General features: G+C 45.1%; 1 protein-coding gene across 1 annotated transcript in view; it reads right to left on the bottom strand.

Moving 5' to 3' along the window:
* The window catches only part of GPT2 (glutamic--pyruvic transaminase 2), a 35,570-nt gene extending 17,826 nt beyond the window's left edge, over positions 1 to 17,744 (bottom strand). Inside the window, exon 1 of the mRNA XM_080410828.1 lies at positions 6,851 to 17,744. Within this exon, the coding sequence (XP_080266954.1) occupies positions 6,851 to 7,198 (348 nt within the window). The 5' untranslated portion in view covers positions 7,199 to 17,744. The remainder of the gene's footprint in view (positions 1 to 6,850) is intronic.
* Between the last annotated feature and the right edge of the window lie 355 nt (positions 17,745 to 18,099).

Here is an 18,099-nt window from a genome sequence, read left to right as displayed (position 1 = left end):
TCAGCTGCTGTCTTCTTGATAATGAAAGGATTTTGATGGAACAAAAGTATCTTCCCAGGTTTAGAATAAGCTCTTTGGAAACTGGTACTTCTGTCACTCTCCTCTTAAAGGAAATGCAGTCTTTTTAAGAGACCAGATAAAAAGCCCCTGAAACCTGAAGCAGGTCAGACAGGATTGTTCCAACAACTGTATCAGTGTTCAAAGTATCATTCAGAGTTGGGAGAATGGATTTTCATATATGAACTGAATTCATTGGTGCAGAGTCAATACAAATCTCTGTGTAGTTCACCAGGTTTAGAGAACCTTCCTTTTCCCCTAGACATCCCCACAGCCTCAAGAAACCCTGCAGTAAGGAGTACAGCATGAAATGATGAGCTGTCTCTCAAGGAGAAAGTCGCCATGCGAGAAATGTTGGGAGAATTGTTTGATTAAGGAAACTATATGATGCCAGAACATACACTATCCCAAAGAACTAACCAGAAGGCGTACACTGCCAGGAGCTGGTTTGTCTCTTAGAAATTTTAGCATGCCTGGAGGTTCCCTTTATGATGGTGCCATCTGAGAATGATGGCAAATTGCAAAATAACACCGTGCCCAGAAAAAGAAGGGTGCAAACTGACCTAAAGCCGTCTTTGCTAAAGTCTTCAGCAAATTTCAAAGGAAAACCCTCAGTCTGTAAAGACGTCTGTGTGATTTGGATTTGGTAATGGTGGTAGGAGACAACTGAAAAGGGTTCCCTTGAGGAGGCCATGAAAATGTGAGGTGCTTGTAATCCCAGAACAGCAACATGGTATTTCAACTACTTTTGAATTTCAGAATCTGTCCACTTTTGACTGCTCCTCATTGTTTCATTTTCAAGGCCATTGCATTGTGTCTCCTCTTGGCGGTTATCAGGCAGTAACATCACACTGTGAAACATTGTGCTATTTCCCTAGCACAAGCTGAGTCTGGTTTTGCTGTGACTTGCACAAACAAGCTATATAATAAGAGAGCCAGAAAAACCAAACATTTCAGCATAGTTGAGATCTATGTTGTAGTAGCCAAGTTGCTTTTTTCCCCCGCTCCTCTCTCAAAGGGCCGAGAAAGCACTACCCAGAGGGCCTTAACTAATAGCGACTTGAAGGCCTGAATTAGCATTCCAATCTTTTTATTAAAACAGCTCACAGCAAAAAAATAAACCTGACCTGCTTACCACAGAGTAAGGCTTTGAGTTTGTGCTATGCATGTGTAATTCAAGCTGACATGAACTGTTGTTGGAAGGAAGGAGAAGGCAAATTCTGGATTTTGACTTGAAATGGCAGTGATGACTTGCACGCTCCCTAGTATCAGATGAGACAATCACCATTAATTGGCAGATCTGATTCAGGGATTACGGAACAGGAGTCGTCGCCAAGTTACTTTTGCCTTATACATTGTTCAAAGTGCATTTGCATTCAGAAATTTTGCCTGTATGAATTAAGTCCTAGATTTTAATGTGACTGTAAATGACGGAATTAAAATAATGCTCATTAGAAGGAGATTAGACATCAGTGCCCTCTTAACTTGAAGACCTATTGGAAAAGGGCTATTTTGGAACAGATTTTGCTAGTGTATTCAACAAGAAAAGATAAAATAACTGGATCTTGTGAACTGTGTGCTTCTGAACATATGATTTTGGTAATCATACTCTTAAAACTTGTTTTCTTTCATCTTCATCTGCAGAAGTTTTCACTCTGTTAAAAAACATCTACGACAGATTCCCTTCCATATGCAACATGTACAGGCAGCTGAGGAACAACCATTCTGTCTTAATGAGGTCAGATGCTCTTGCCTGGAAGATACTTTCTTAGTGTGCACACAGTCACGTATTCAAAGCAGAAAATTATAGGATGGTAATTTAAGCTTAACATCTTTCATTACTGGGTGTACCAGTCAATCTTGTATCCTTCTCTTGGCATGTCAAATTATATTTCTTCATGTCATTGTCCAAACTCTGTTTTATCTTTCCACAACTCCCAGGGACACAGTCAACTCACATTTACAAATAAGTCTGGATTCTAAGTCAGAATTTTTTAAATTCAATTTAAAAGCCTGAAGAATTAGAAAAGAAAAAGAAAAGCTCAAGAGTCTTTTAACCAAAATACTTCAGCAGAAGCCACCTGAGACTATAGCTACATAAGCAGAAGGGATTTTGGTAGTTTTATTATCTAAACAGAAATTTAGGGAGTGAACCAGTGACTTGAAGAACAAGTGTGCAACAGGAACCTATTTGGAGTAGTTTATGCAAATGAAAAGCATGGGAACAGGAGATGAGCGTAGAACCCTTTTACTGTAAAAGTAAGTCAGACTACAGTGGCTGTTCAAAAAAACCAAAGAGCTTCAGTGTGTAGAGACTGCATATTGCCATTAAAGGCACATAGTTCAGACCCAGTGGTGGAATATGCTAACCACCTGTGCTGCTCTGAGGGAACTTTCTACAAGGTACCAATGCACCTCTGCATACCATCCCTCTACCCTCTTTCTGTCATTTGAAAGTTTTGAACAGGGACCCAATGTTGTCCCACTTACACTAAGCCAGGCACAGGTTCCAATGTTACACAAGTTGACTTGTGGATCCTAAAATGCTGTTTAATATGTACATGCTTTGCAAGTGCATGTAAGCCGACTTAACCTGAAATACAATTTGACATTGTGTAAAACCTAAGTAGGAAATGGGGAAAAAGGGAGACTGTAAGTGGGGAGAGATGTCAGAGTAACAAATATGAAGGAACTTCCCACAACAAGGTCAGTTAAAATTCGCATAAGTGCAAAGTAACAAATCAGGCATGCATGCTGCCTGTGTAAAGATAAAGCTAGGTTGTTTATTACTAGTTAAGTAAAGAGAAGGGCTTTGTCCAGAGATTACATTATTCTTGCATTGAATCCATGTGCAGGCTAAAATTTCTAGTCTGAAATGTAATTAAAGTCAATACTTGATATGGTGGCCATCTGCTAGCAAGTCTAAAAAAGGGGGATAGAAAAAAGGTCTTATTTGTTTTGAGTTCTGTTGAGAGCACAATCATTTATTAAGATATACCTCTGATCTACCTTGCTTAAAAAAGTTTCCAGAAACACCAAGGAAAATGGCTGGAGTTAATTCCTTCTCCCTGTATCACCTTAGTAAGTCAGAATCAGCTGATTATGGATATTAGCAAAGGGGAAGAGAAATCAGGTTTTCACTTTTGAAGCATGATGTAATTTCAAAATTATTTAAAAAAAATATTCAGAGAGGGGATTCAAGTAAGTGACTTTGCATAAAGACTTCCAGTTGGAAAGACTTAATATGGATGAAAACCTCACTTTTCCACCTAGATAAACACAGATCACAGGCCAACAAGACTTGAAAAGTCCAAGTACAGCATGCCCTATCTGTAATCCTAAGTGATCAATCTTATTCTGCTTTAATAGAGTATTCTAACTTGTCTTACGCTGGCACATTAGCTAAAATTACTGCTTAATTAATGCCTCATTTTTATTTACTTTTTTAAAGAACTATCCCTTCAGTGGCCTAGTCAGAGACTTCCCAAGTAACATTTTAGTCCTTATTTTGCTGTGCACTGTGGAGTTGTAATCATTTGCAGTTAATATACAAAAGAAGCAAGTGCCAGACAGAGTAAGAGAGGAACTGCTATTCAGAATCTGAGGCAGCAGAACAAAACTTGAAGAAGATGAAAGCTTACACTGTGCAAGCAGCTTCAAGTAGCTATTTTATAGTCTACGTAACAAGCTGTCTAAGTTACACAAGTGTGAACTCTTAACTGAATTGAACCAAGTTTAAAGAGGGAGAGCCTCTATTGCACCTGATTAGACAACGTCTGCATTTAAGATGCTTTTGGTTTAGAGACAAATGACCCAAAAGCATCTTGGCAGAATGGGACGAATGCAGATTTACTATTATTGCTTCACCTCTGCCTGCTCTTGCTACCACCAGCCAGTGCGGCGCTTCCTTGACATACTACAGAGTCCATGCTTTCATGCCTGCACAGAGCTCCTTCCCCATCATATGTAGTAGAGTTGCTATGGGGCAACGCTTTTGCTGTCAGTGAAGAGTAATCATTGATCTAGAGAAGCTGTGGGGCATCACCTTTCTCTGGCAACTGCTTCAGCCTCTTTACTTCACCAGGCAGTGTCAATTCTGCCAGCAGTGGCTGACCTAACTCTGTGAGCCGAGGTTGAGAAAGATGAAAAAAGTAGTTGTCCAGTTTTAATGAAAAGGGAACAATTAAGTGCCATTGACCTGTGATCTCACAGAGGTAAATTTTAGACCAAAACCCCCCATTTAGATAATCTGTAATATTTCAATTATAAGGAACGTAGGCGCTACACAAGGCTACTTTACCAGTTTGATTAAACAATAGAAGGAAGAGTATTTTTATCGGAAAGGCAAAGAGGATTGAGTAACTTGAGCAGTAGGGAAGAAAATGAAGGCTTTCAGCTGGTTCCTTGATTAGTGTTCTCTGCAGACACATTGTCTCAACTTTTGCAGTAATCCGTCCTCCTCCCCTGCCAACTGGGAAGGTTTTGTTTGCTTTAGTCATCCCAGAGCCTAGTCACATGTCTATGAATGCTGGTAGCCATTGATAATGGCTACCACAATTCCATGAGACTGGTGCAAGAAAAAACCTTTAAAATGGAAAATGTCACCTCAGTGGGCACGAAACCTGCCATAACAATCTTTTAATAAAGCAATTGGCAATGGCTCGCTGTTGCGTATTTTAAAAAGTGCACAGAAGATGACTCTCTGCCAGTGACTCAGCTGGTAATTGAAGTAAGCAGGGGAGTTGGGAGGAGTTAGTGAGGACCACATTATGTTTGTTTTGTCAAGTAGTATCTCCTGCCCTGTGAGGTTAACTTGAAAAACAACACATTCAGTCAGAACACTGGGGGATTTCATCCTCTGGAAAATGCACCCCACCAGGGAACCTAGTTTCATGAAGACAATGACACCTTTATAAGCAAGTTATAAGGCAAAAATCAAACCAAATGTTCGGAAATGAAATCTCCATCACCACTCTGAAGTTTTTAAGTAGGATTCTAAAAAAGGAGCTGTTTCTAACAATTATTGCGGGAGACATAAGTAATCGCTGTATGTAATACACAGTGAGATAAAAACATTATTCACCTTCTAAAACAAGGGGAACCAATTAACACAAAAGTCCAAAGAATAATCTCTTCTTGTTTCTTGTTAGCATTGCTATGGCATTGGTTTTGATCAAAGCACTTTACATACACTAACCAAAATGGTCTTGCAGTACCTGTAATAACATATTAGCAAGACTTGCTAAAGCAGTGGAGGCAAGGAATGATATTTGAAATCATAGAAGAGTAACCGTGCCAGATGCTTTATTCAGAACAAAAACAAGCAAGCCCTGGTGCTGGCAGGGGAAGCTGCGATGTGAGCAGTACAAGTAAAAAGCCATGCCTGAATTGCTAAGGGCTTGGGAGGGGGAGGTGTTTGGGATTTTTTTTCCAATGTGAAGTCTTAGTATTAAGGTAAGGAATAAGAAAAAAAAAATTAGGAAGAACAGAATGTAAGCGCAGACTGACTTGGATGCTTTATTTAGCACATTTTGGCCCAAGCTCTCGGGAGTATCCCGCGTCAGGCCGCATTGCCTGAGCTCCTACAAGCACCGAAAACTTTGGGCAGCGCTACAGCGGGTTTGTGCTCTGGCGGCTTGTCCTGAAGCACCTCGGCGCCTGCAGTCCAACAGGAGCAGCACAGTACCGGCGCCCCTTCGGACAGCATCCCCGGCTCCGGAGAGCCCAGGGGCAGGGACGGGAGCGCTGGGAAGAGCCGGGTCCCTCTCGCGTTGGGGGGGGGGGGGGGGGGCAGGAGGCTCCCGGCTTCAAAAGGGTCCCGGGCCGGCCAGGGGGTACCGCTGCCATCCCCGCGGGCCTCCAGGCGCTCTGTGATGGTGCGAGGTGGTCGTGTAACAGAAAGGACCGGGCACTGCAGCAAAGGGTCACAGTGGCTGAAGAAATGTAAACACTGCTCTACGGGGCTATACCGTATTTGCCTTACGCAATCCGTGACAGCAGATAAACAGTAGCCGGAGGGCGGGTTTCTTTGTTTTGTGCCTCTCCCGCCTCCCGTGTGAGGGGCGCGGGGGGGGCGTCCCGCAGCACAGCGCAGTGGGGCCGGGGTGGGCAGCGCAGGGGCGGGGGGCGGCTGCACGCCCCGGCCCCGTTCCCGCAGCCCCCCGCGGGGAGAGCGCGGCCGGCCACGGCTTCGGGCAGCGGCCGGGACGGGGGGAGACGCCGCTCCTGGTCTGAGAGTTCGTAACTTGGCAGGAGGCGCTACACCGGCACTCGCCGCGCCGCCGCCCCGGGCCGCCCCCGGCCGCCCGCCCGCCTTCCCGAGGCTTCCACGGGGTCGCGTCTCGGCCCCGCGGGGCGTGAGCGGCGCCGCCGGCCCCACTGCCTGCCACGTCGGCCCCACCGCCGGCCGCGGCCCCGCCGAGCCCCCCGGCGCCCCAATCAGGAGCGGCGGCGGCGGAGGAGTGCCCCGGGGGCAGGGCCAGCGCGGGCGGCGGCGGGCACGCCGCGGGAGCGGGCGGCGCGGAGCGGCGGGGAGTGCGCCCTGCCTTGCCCTGCCCGCTGTGCCCTGCCCTGCCTTGCCCTGCCCTGCCCTGCCTTGCCCTGCCCGCTGTGCCCTGCCTGCCCGCCCTGCCCTGCCCGCTGTGCCCTGCCTGCCCGCCCTGCCCTGCCTTGCCCTGCCCGCTGTGCCCTGCCCTGCCTGCCCGCCCTGCCCTGCCTTGCCCTGCCCGCTGTGCCCTGCCCTGCCTGCCCGCCCTGCCCTGCCCTGCCCGTACCCCGGCCGCCCCCGCCTCACCTTCCGCAGCTCCTTCTCGATCTCGCCGGCTTTAAGGACGATGGGGCCCCGTACCGCGTATTCCACCGCCTTCACTTGCGGGTTCATGGACTCCAGCGTCAGGATCTTCTCCCTGCTCGCCTTCTCGTTGATCTTCACCGCGGAGGCCTTGGCAGCGCTGCTCCAGCGCACCGTGCCCGCCCGCGCCGGCCGCGGGAGCCGGGGACAGGGACACCGCGGCTGACGCCCGGCCGCCAGCGAAGCGGCGCAGCGCAGAGCCATGGCTTTCCTTCCGCCGCGGCAGACCCCCGGCCCTTCGCAGCCCAGGCTTGCCGCAGTTTGCTTGGCAACCGAGACAAAACGATGCATGGTCTTCCAGGTAGTTCCCGAAGCAAGAATAAGGATACTAGTGCTGAGGATCGGCGTACCCTGTAGCCAGAACCGGGAGCTAGCAAGCCGCACACGAGCAAGAGGTGCAGTCAGGAGAAATGCCGAGGAGCAGGCACAGTTACACGTACACGCTCGATCCTCCCATGTCCAGATCCTGCAAACTTAATTGCGATGGGCACAAATGATCTCGCAGTGTTGCGATGCCACCACAGGAGCAATAGGTCCCACCATTGCATCAGAGCCCCGCTGCAGACCCCCGTCCCCGACAGAAGTGCCCGCGCTAGTGTTCCGGCGGAGTCCCGGGTACAACCATCCTTCCCGAGCCAGCGGCGGCGGCCGCCCCTGCCAGCGCTCGCCCCGGCCCCCCCGAGGCGTGCGAAGGTGCGGATTGCAGCAGCAGCCGGCCGGCCGCGCTGCCTGGCGGGCTTTGTAGTTCCTGCAGCGCCGGGGCTGCGCCTGCCCACAGCGTCAGGTGACGGGCAGGGAACTACCGCACCCACAGGCCTCCCCGGGCCGCCCCGCCGTCCCGCATTGTCCGCCGCCGCCCGCGGGCGGGGCGCGCCCCCGCTGCCGGAGATGCCGGGGGAACCGGGGAGGGGGCAGGCCCGGAGGCGCTGCCAGCCGTGCCCGGTGCCAGCCGCGGAGCGGGGCCGGGGGCGCCGGGGGCCGGCCGGGCAGCGCGTTGTGCGGGTCCCGCCGTGCCCGCCGCCCGCCCGCGGCGGGGAGCGCTGCCTTTGTCTGGCGCTGCCCTCGGCTCGGCGGTGTGGGAAGCGCCGGGCTGGCCCCGCCGGCTCTCGGCTGTGCCCTGGGCGAAGCAGCCGCCTGCGCTCCGGTCCCAGCTTGGCGCCGGCGTTAGAAACGCGGCGTGAGGTTTAGCGTGCGGCGGGGGGCGGGGGGGTCACCTGTTGCTGGGCTGAGGGGAGCGGGGTGGGCAGGGGCAGGGCGGGCAGCCAGCAGCCTCATCCCTCACGCTGTCACCCTGCCAGCGCAGCCTTCTCTCCTGATCCTTCCCTCCCGCAGGAACAAGCCGGTCCTCTTCCACAGTTTCCTCATTGTTTCCAGATGATGACAATGTTTCTATCTCTCGTCTTCGGTTTTCACAGCAAATGGCTGGAGATGTGCCATGAAAGACAGCAGCAGCAGAATTCGGGGGGCGGGGGAGAGGTTAACGCGCTCTCCTGGCTGCCCCCGGGCAGGAGAAGGCCCCTTTTACCCGTCCTGGGTGCCCAGAAGAGGCTCCTTGTTTGTGCTCAGAGTGGAATAAGGGATCATTCACTCAGGAATATTCCTATGACCTCATGTTACCTCTCTGAGTAAGAGCCTGGGCTGTAAATCACGCTTATTTGTGAATTGTTTTGTAGAACCTTCTTTTTACTTTCTCTTTTGCCACTGACTTAAGAGAGTATCGAAAACCAGCTTCCTATTTTGGATGCCTAAATTAGATGGTTTGAGACTTGGGTTCTGTTCTGTGTGTTTTCCTATCTTTCCCTGGTTGATGAAGAGGAAACAAGCTGCTTTTGCTGTGTTTGATTTTATTTTGTCCCATACAATTATATCTTGAGTCTTTTTCCTGTCTTTACTATTTCTTCTTTCTAACAAACTTCTGCTTGGCATATTGTTTAGTTTCTGAAGTCATTTGTTCCAGTCCTTATTCTATTTCAAGTGCAATATTTTAGCTCTTGCTCTGTGCTAATTTAAAAATAATTGCTACTTGAGAATTTCAGTCAATTCATGGCTAACAGAATAACAGAAATGGGATTTTTTTTTTTTTTTTTTTTTTTGTGCTGAAGGGACTGTCCTGAGGTGGTACAGAAAACTCATTTGTTTTACTCAGGAATTAAACTTTGCGTGTTTCCAGTCATTGTACTGATTGTATTGAACTTTTTCTTGTTTACTGCTCAGCTTCTGAAAGCTGAGTGTGTCTGGCCCCGCTTATCCTCCCACCAAAATTCTCCTCACAAAATGACCCAGGGGAGCACTAGATGTCAGAAATTCAAGTTCCAAGAAGGACATTTTTGTTTATTTGCAGCTTCAGTAACTGCTTAAAGGACACTGCAGTCTGCATCTCCTTCAGACCAGGTTTAGGTGGGGTGGTTTTTTTCCATATTTCAAACCTTTTTCACTTTTGAAATGTCAGATTTTGGAGCCTGTGTATTTTGACACTTTTCCTTTAAAGTTGTCATCAGTCATGTATCTGGAAAGCTGAGTGTTCCCTGAATCTGGCTTTTTAACAAGCGGTGTTATGGTGCTTTTTTTCCAGGTTTGATAAAATGTTGTTCAGAAGAAAAAAATTCAAGCTGTGGCAAGACTTGTCAAGGTCAAATTTGCCACAAAAAGTAAACCAGAACTGATTTTGCAGCAAGCTTCAGTCTGATCACCTGAAATGTTCAACTTACACTGAATGTAAATAGTAGAATTTGAAGTATACAAGCTGACTTCCCAGACATCTTGATCTGAGTGTATTTCGGGTTTCATTAGAAATCAAGGTTGAAATGCTACCCAGCCTATTAAAAATCGAAGTCCAGTGGATTTGGAAGCTAGGATTTTGCTAGGGGAAGAACACAAATTAACCTTTGCTCTTGGTCCACATGCTACTGTTCCACCCCCAATATGCCCCCGTGAAAGAGCTGGCGAAGCAGAAAGTTTCCAGCCAGCATTGCCACAGTATCTCGGATGGATCCCCTCAGGAAGTAAAGGTCCAGGCTGCCTGACATCTCCGTTTCTGCCTCTAGCTGACAATCCAGGCAAAACTTCAGACCTTGTTTGCAAATTCTGTAATGCTGCATGTTAGCTCATAACGTAGCACGGCAGCACTGGAATAAGGCTAACAATCTTGAAATGCGTGTTGCACAAGCCAAAGCGTACATTTCAGTAAAACATTTGAATGAATGTCTGAAAACGTGAAGTTTAATAGTCTGATTAATTTCCTAAGTTTGGAAATGCACACAGGAAATAAATGGGTTGAAAAAAGAGCCTTTCCATGTTCAGTGTAGCAGAAAGTGGTGTTTGGATTACAGAAGAAGTATCTGTTGCTTTAATTGTGATAAATGTATTTCCAAATGTTACTTTAATACAGATAGTTTTCAGGAAAGCGAATAGCATATGATGAACTTGCAATGTTGAGGCAAAATTATGCCTTTTTGCTTTTTGAAGTTAGCGGCAAAGCTTCTGATGACTTCAGAAGAGTCAGCATTCCACTCCAATGTCGGTGTGACTGTTTTTGTGCATGCTACTTCGATTTACTGTGACTTGCCATATCTATGTATCATATGAGGAAAAGAAAACTTACCTCATGAGCTGTGAAACAAGTTAATGAATGTTTGTAAAAATCTTGTGCAATGACCTATTAAGGATGAAGTATCTTTTTGTATTTACTTAGGGCAATCTTCCTTTCTCTCTCCCCCGCCCTCTTAGTTAAACTGCAGATAGCATACATAATCACAGCCTCACGCTTTACCCTTCAGAGAAGACGTAAGCTTTTGCAAGTTGGCCTGTGGTGATCCATTGGCTTGATCAATAGACGGTTGATGTATCCTATACAAATCATATGAACACAAGTTTCAGAGGAGTCAGACAAAGAAGTTGGCAAGTACTGCTTACCCGCAGCAGTTCCTTGATCCCCGTGTTTTGCATTCCACCTTTAGTCACAAAGGCATGGTTTTCTTGCAGTCATAAAAAACTAGAATAATGATTCATGTTGATGGTGAGGAGTTAGAGATACAGAACAACAGCAAATGCATGAATACATAGAAAGGTAGATACAGAGTTGGATAACGGCTGCCATCACGTGCTGTGGTTTTGACAGACCTTCAGCAAGCTTTGTCATGAATAGTTGCATGGTTTAAACCCCATGACTGCAATAATGGCACGTGGTAACTAAGCATTCATTTTTTCCTGCTGTTTCATTTAAATAAAGGCACCGGACACAAAACTACTCTTAATAGCTTATAATGTCTAAGTGTTGTTAAAGGTATTTAGGATTTTTTGAAGATACTAAGTAAATGGAAACCACATTAAAAAACCTGGGTTTTTTAGGCAAAAAGAGCAAACCCTTTCTGTATTCCGCATTGTACAAGTATGGAGGGTGGTTGTTTCCTGTGGGATGGTAGCAGTTCAGTATAAGGAGCATCTTCAGAGAAATTACTGTTCATACTGTTTTTCAAACTGAACATAAATCTTTAAGATCTGATCCAAAGCTCAGTGCAGTCAGTGGAAAAAGTGCCACTTTAGTGACTTCATATCTTAATGTTTACCAGCTCTCATTCTCCTGTGATAAGCAAAAAAAAAAAAAAAAAAAAAAAAAAAAAAAAAAAAAAGGCAAAAAAAAAAGCCAACCTCCTGGTCAAAAAACAAACTCAAAATGAAATTAAACATGTGAAATTGTCTATTGAATTATCTTCCTAAGAATTAATTGAAAAGGTGCTCTATGAAAATAATGTTATTTTATTTTGTAAAGCTTTTTTGTACACACTACATTTAAAATAAAACTCCTCTGAAGGTTTTTGGTGAAAAATTGCAGAACAACATGTGGATTTTGATAAAGTTTCCCATGAAAAAGGCCTGATAGTGAGAAAAAAAATGTTGGAAGCCTTCTTGTCTGAAGCTGACTCGCTTTGCAAAGCAAATAGATCTTGTTTGAAAAACACTGTTGTCCTGGACCATAAGACTAATTTTGTAGGTTATGCTTCAGCTTGATTAGAGGGAACATCCCACCAAGTTTTTACCCCTTGAGGGTTTCAGCGACAGTGTAACTCATTGTTACATTATATGGACAAGGTCACTGTATTGGACACATTTGCTTTAAGAATCAAGTAAAATCAAGCAGCTGAATGGAAAAGCTCAAGGATGGTATTTTTCCATTACTAATAAAGCAACTTACCAAAATACAGGAGCTACACATTAAAATGTTTCATTCTGAATACAAAAAGAAGCACAGTAAAGGCACCAAAAATATGACTTCTTAAAGAAATGTAAAATATTGTTTACTGAAGTGGGTTTCACTTTGATTAGACTGTTGCCGTGGATTGCGGTGGACAGGTGATGCTGACTTTGAGTTGCCCAAGTGGTGAAGTGCTGCAATGACTGTAAAGCAAGAGTGGGCCTTGATTACCTGGGAAGCTTGTGATGCAGGAACACTTTGAGCTGGCTCAGAACTGTCATAGTCATCTGAAATAGCCAGCAGTTGCGCTGCGTTGGTAGAAGCTGGCATACTTACCATGGTGGCATGGTCTTTGTTTTCAGGCAAGCTCTACTGTGCAAAACCTAAGCTGAAGGCAGGGAGTCACCCTGAATGTGGGCTTCCTGAAACCACCAGGCACCGATGCCTAGCGACATTCTGAAGAACAAAACGCTTTGTAATTGGGAAACGCTCAATATTTAGCTGTTCTTGGAGAACAATGCCAACATTTGTACCACTTAAATGTTGTACTTGCCCAAGTTCAGAGTAAGAGGATCTCAAAGGACTTGTTAGGAGCAACTTTGATTTCTTATGAAAGGACCCAAGAGGGCACTCAGATTACAGCTACTCTGAAATGTACTGATGAGAAGCACAGTACCAGTTTTAAGTATTGCAGAATATTGTGATTACCAAAATTGCCAAAACCAGAATCATAGAAAATCGGATTAAAGCTTGTCTATATAATGCATTGATTTTTATACAGTACTTTCCTCTTACTAGTTGTATACTGTTACATTACGACTTAAATTAATTCACAGTAACATCGCAAATGTTATCATCAGGCTGTTCCTACTATTTGTAATTTTCCTTTGATACATTCTGTTCTTGGTATGAATACCCATGTATTTTAGGTGTAACTTAATCATTCTCTAGATAGTACTTTATCTGTGGGAAGAATAACCCCCCCCCTGAACACAGCTGAATAATGAGGAAGTTGTTACTCGACCAGGATGCACTTTATAACCTTTCTGACACAAGGTTGCAAAGGTTTTTAGGATTTTAGTTTTTCAGTTTGCTGCATGTTGTCAGCTCTTAGGCAAGTCTGAGGCTGTCAGCCCTCACAGGAGAGCTCACAGGGAACTCCCGTTGCCAGAGAGCAGAACGCTTCCAAACTGTACTCGTGAGTGGAAATAGAACTTAGGAAGTGCTTCTCTCTCCAAATCTGACGTGGATTAGATATGTGAATTGTACCTACTTTAGGATTTTTTTTTTCTTGTTAAGTAAATGCCAAAATCACTGTAGCGTGCAAGAAGTTGGTGTAGCAAGCATATACACTGCATTCCAGTGAAGGGGGGGAAGAGCCTTAAGATCTCTGACCATTCAGGTCAGCTGGACTCTGTTGCAACTGCAGCAAAGACGACAGAAACAGACACTTAGAAAGTCATGTGTAGCTTTTCATAAAACAGAGAAATGGCATAACTTTCTTATTTTCTGTTTTAAATCAGTGTAGAATACATTTTAAATGAGGCTTGGTCTTGCAAAGTGCCACTTATTATTGACTATCTTAAGAGAGGTAATACCTGTACCCTTAAAAAGGTATTTGTTGGGGTTTTTTTTCTCAGGGCTGGATTAAACCTCTGAAATGATGCCAAAGAAAGTCTTGGACTTTCAGACCTCAACACTAATGTGTTAATAAATTAGAATAACAAGAAAAATATGTATCTGTTTGGTAAATCTTTGTAATCAGTTGTCTAGCTACGAGTACTGTCTTGTTTGCATTCATTAAGGAAACTATTTTTGTTTGTATTAGAATAGTTGAACAGCTGTCACTGACTAGTTTATTTGCTCTGTAAAGAAAGGCAGGGTATTGCAATAGTTCTCTGCTAGTTCCCTTGTGTATTCACTGACCTCTTTACTAGCTGCTGTTACTACACACACAGCAGAGCCCCCTGCTGTTACAAGGACACTCCGGAATAGCAGAAGAGTCTGTCTGTTTCCCTATGCCTGGACCTTCTCAGTTAAGATGAAAAAAAATCAAAATATCCAAAAGTAGTTTCAGGGTCCTGGTTGCATGGATTTGGTCTTGATTCAGGAACAAAATCTGGATGTCGTGCTACACAGAAAACATTCGTGCTTTTGGCAACAGTCACAGTTTATATAAAAAATAAATCTTGTCTTTGTGTATCTCTGGAGGAAGACCTCTGCTGGTAATGGGTTGGCATAGGCCGAAAACAATGTGCAGAGAGAAAAGGGAAACAAAACTCACCCTCTGAGACATAACTTAGATCCTAACAAGAAAAGGAAAAGGGCAAATCAGCCAATTCAGTAACTCTGTACTCCCACAGAAACCACAACACACACATGGGCAGCCCAGGATGCTCACAAGTACCGAAGAGTATGTTCCCATGCCCTGCGTGGAAACTGGGCTCAAGATAGAGGTGGAGGAGGGATAGAAAACAAATCAATAGGTTGTACTGTCACAGGAAAGGATACTGCAAATGCTGTTTGATTCTTTATTCATCAGACAATACCGGTAGTAAGGATGGAGAGGGCTGGCATGACAAACTGGGAATCTGAGGGATACTTTCTAGGGCATAAATGTAATTTACCTCTCAGAAATTGGGGCCCTGCTGAGATAGCAGATGTCTAGTGCTTTTCCTGTTGCTTTGGTCCTGGTAGTGCCACACTGCTGTCTGAGAACGTTGACTGTGGTCTTCAGAAAGAGAAACTGGTGTACGAGACTGCAGTAAGGATGGTTTTATAGTTGAGGCATTGGGCCTAGGATCAGGAAAACTAGATCAAACAAACCTGTATAGCTGTATATCTTACATTTGTCTGTCAGAGACAAAGTTGATAATTGTAACTCACAGCATCTAGATACCCACAGCACCCAGAAAACCGCTCAGAATGTGGAGAGATGGTAATCAGAGTTCAGTGATGTTCCCTCACTATCAATATTCAGGATTTTAAACACTTCTAATAATGTTTTGACCATATGCACTTTATATTATGAGTTTATTTTTGTTTGCCTACAATTCATATATCCATTCCAGCATCGCTTTCATTTCATGGTAGCATCCATGAAGCAAGCATTGCACTTGGAAATCTAATTATGATGCGTTCCAGTGGTGGAAATCTTAGCTGTAGGATAGTTTAATAAGCATCCATCCTCTTTTGGTTTATGTGAGTAATTTCGAATCAAAATGTTGAAGTTATTTTCTTGTCTTTACTTTTTGCCCCGGCAAAAATACAGAGCTATCTGGAGCAATTACCTCTGTCAGCATTTGTTTTATCACCAGAAAGCAAAATACTTTGTGTTGCAATATTGCAATAATGTGAAGCTTCTGCAGCCAGATGTGACATGTAGGGCTTCCAGTGGAAAAGAGGTAGAAAACCCATTTACTAAACAGCTCCTACTGGTCATTTCAATCTCACAACAGTTTTACATCAAATCAATTGATTTAGGAGAAGTACAAAACAACAACAAAGAAACAGTACAGCTGGTCTATTCCCAGAATAGATTTTTTCAGTGTCTTTAATTAACTTGTGTATGTTAGTGAATACAAAGTTATAAATATTTATGAAAGACTTGTGAAATCGAGTACAGTGAGAAGTACAATGAGAAGTACGGTATTTTGTACAAATATGGACCATTATCTTCATTTAGGGGCTGTCTTCATGGGGTCTCTGTCCATTACAGGGTATGCTCCTCTCCACTTGGATGCTCTGAGATCGTTTCCCCTCTCTAGGGTGACTGCTAAAGGAAGGGTGGGAAGATATTCTCCTGGGCCAGGTGGGAAAAGTGGAGCCTAAACAGATTAGAAGTGACTAAACCCCTTTCATTTCCTCGGTTTGCACGTGAAAAATAGCATAGTCCAGAGTTCTGTTAGTCTGTTTGACCCAGAAGCTCTCATTGGAGATCTGCCCCTGATAATCTCAGAGATAAGTTGGTCCGTAAGAGCAGATAGTAAATAACTTGGACTGATCGTACTTGGAGGCAGAGCTGCAACCTCCCACTTCAAACAGTACATGCGAGAAATCTACTCTGAGGAGGTCATAGTTAATATGAAGTAAAAGAGATTTGGTTTTAAAATTCAGAAAAGGAAAATTTTATCCCAAGATTGTCACCTGTGGACGCTGTCGTATGAGATTAACTGTAAAGATTACTAAAGGGAACCACATTTCAAATGATTAAGGTGAGGATGTACCTCTTTACTGTTAAATTTATTAAATCACATGACTTCCTTATGTTACCTCCTAAACATGCAGATTTTCCGCAGAATAGAAGTATGTACTTGTTACCCTGTGCGGCATTTCAAAAGATGTTTCAGTTTTTACAGTCTACATTTAAGGTATGGGCAGCAATCATGTCACTCAGAAATCTGTAACAAAAACATACTGCTTGTCGAGAGCATGTGTGGTCTTTTATGGATCTGGAACTCCATTTTCAGGTTTGACATAACTTGTAATAAATTGGCCTCAACAATTAGGCCGAATAAATCAAGCACTAGTGAGACTCCAGACAAGATTACTTGCCAACTAGGATACCACCTGATCTGTAGGGATGGTCAACAAGCCCCACAAGAAGGTAAGACCACTGGACCTTCAGCTGCAAGGGAGAATTTTAGTCTGCGAGGAACTATGACAAGCACAAGTCTTTTTCTGCCTGAAGGAAGACGTGGCTTTTTAATTTGCTTGGCAGGGAAGAATTATTGGGGCTGTCCTGACAGATGAATCTCTCTAGATTCCTGTCCCACCAAGAACTGACCAAATGTATCACAGTCAGGAACAGAGCTAGCAGACAGTATGAACATTTAAACAGCTGTTTTGTAGAAGTAACTTTAAAGAAGTTTCTTCCCAACTGCTTTTAGGTTAATTTTGCTGGAACAGAAGTATAGACAAAAGTCTTACTAAAACTGCCACTCCTCCGATGTTTTTTTCCCACTGTGTAGGTGCAGCAAACTGAGTTCAAGACTAAACTACAAACATAAAATAAAATTTCTGTTGTATCAGGCCCGGAGCCAGCCTCAGAGATGTGCTCGTTGCCACTCATGTGACAGCATGTCACAGGTCCAGTACAGTTCTTTAGTATTTGTTGGCAGCTGTACTTCAGGCTTTTTTTAAACAGTGATTTTCAAAAAGAATTTTCTGTTGCAGCTTTGCTGCAGTTTTCTCCTGTAGACGTTTTGTCATACAGAAAAAAAAAAAATCAGCCAAACTCCTGTGTTAACAGCAGTATTATCACTTTCCTGTTTGGTTGGTTTGTTTTTTTAAACTCCAGAGGTAAATGATTTGGACTATAAATGTTTTGTAGGAATACAAAGCTTTTACATGCTGATGCAAAGTTTTAGTCTAGGAGCTGTATCTTGAAAGAATTTTGGGGTTGAAATGAATATTTCTAGCTGCTGTATTTCTTTTAAAACGTATTTCACAGGAAACATAGAAGTGCAGTTAGTTTACATTATGTTATTAACATTTTTTTAGGTGGGTGTGACAGGAAGATTAACATACTGTTGTAAAACCATCAAATTCGGAAGCGTAACCGCTTTTAGGCCGCGAGGGAGCTCCGTGCCGGCTGTGCCGCCGGGGTCCCGGGGGCGAGGGAAGGGCAGGCCGCACCCCTCCCCCTCCCCCTCCCCCTCCCCCTCCCCCTCCCCCGTGGTCCTTCCCTTCTCAGAGCCGCGATGAGACCAGAAAGGCACCGGTAACGCCTCCCGGCGCCGGGACGTTCCCGCGGGACGCCACCCAGCCGGCGCCGCCTACGGGGCACGGGCAGCGGGACGGCAGTAACGGAGCAGCCCCGTCGCTGGCTGCCGCCTCGACTAAAGCCTAAGGCCGTGGAAACGGGACAACCGGGAGGCCACCGGCCTAGGACACACACGTAGGGGCGGTTGGGCCGGTAGGCGCGACAGGGGCCGGTAAGGCACCGCCCCCTCAGCTCCGGGGCGGGGCCGCCAAGCGCCCCGCCCCGCCGCGCGCAGCC

The sequence above is a fragment of the Falco punctatus genome (genome assembly GCF_963210335.1).
Source record: "Falco punctatus genome assembly, chromosome: 14".
NCBI lineage: Eukaryota > Metazoa > Chordata > Aves > Falconiformes > Falconidae > Falco > Falco punctatus.
The sequence above is the reverse complement of the archived record's forward strand: the minus strand, read 5'-3'. Positions and strand labels throughout refer to the sequence as shown.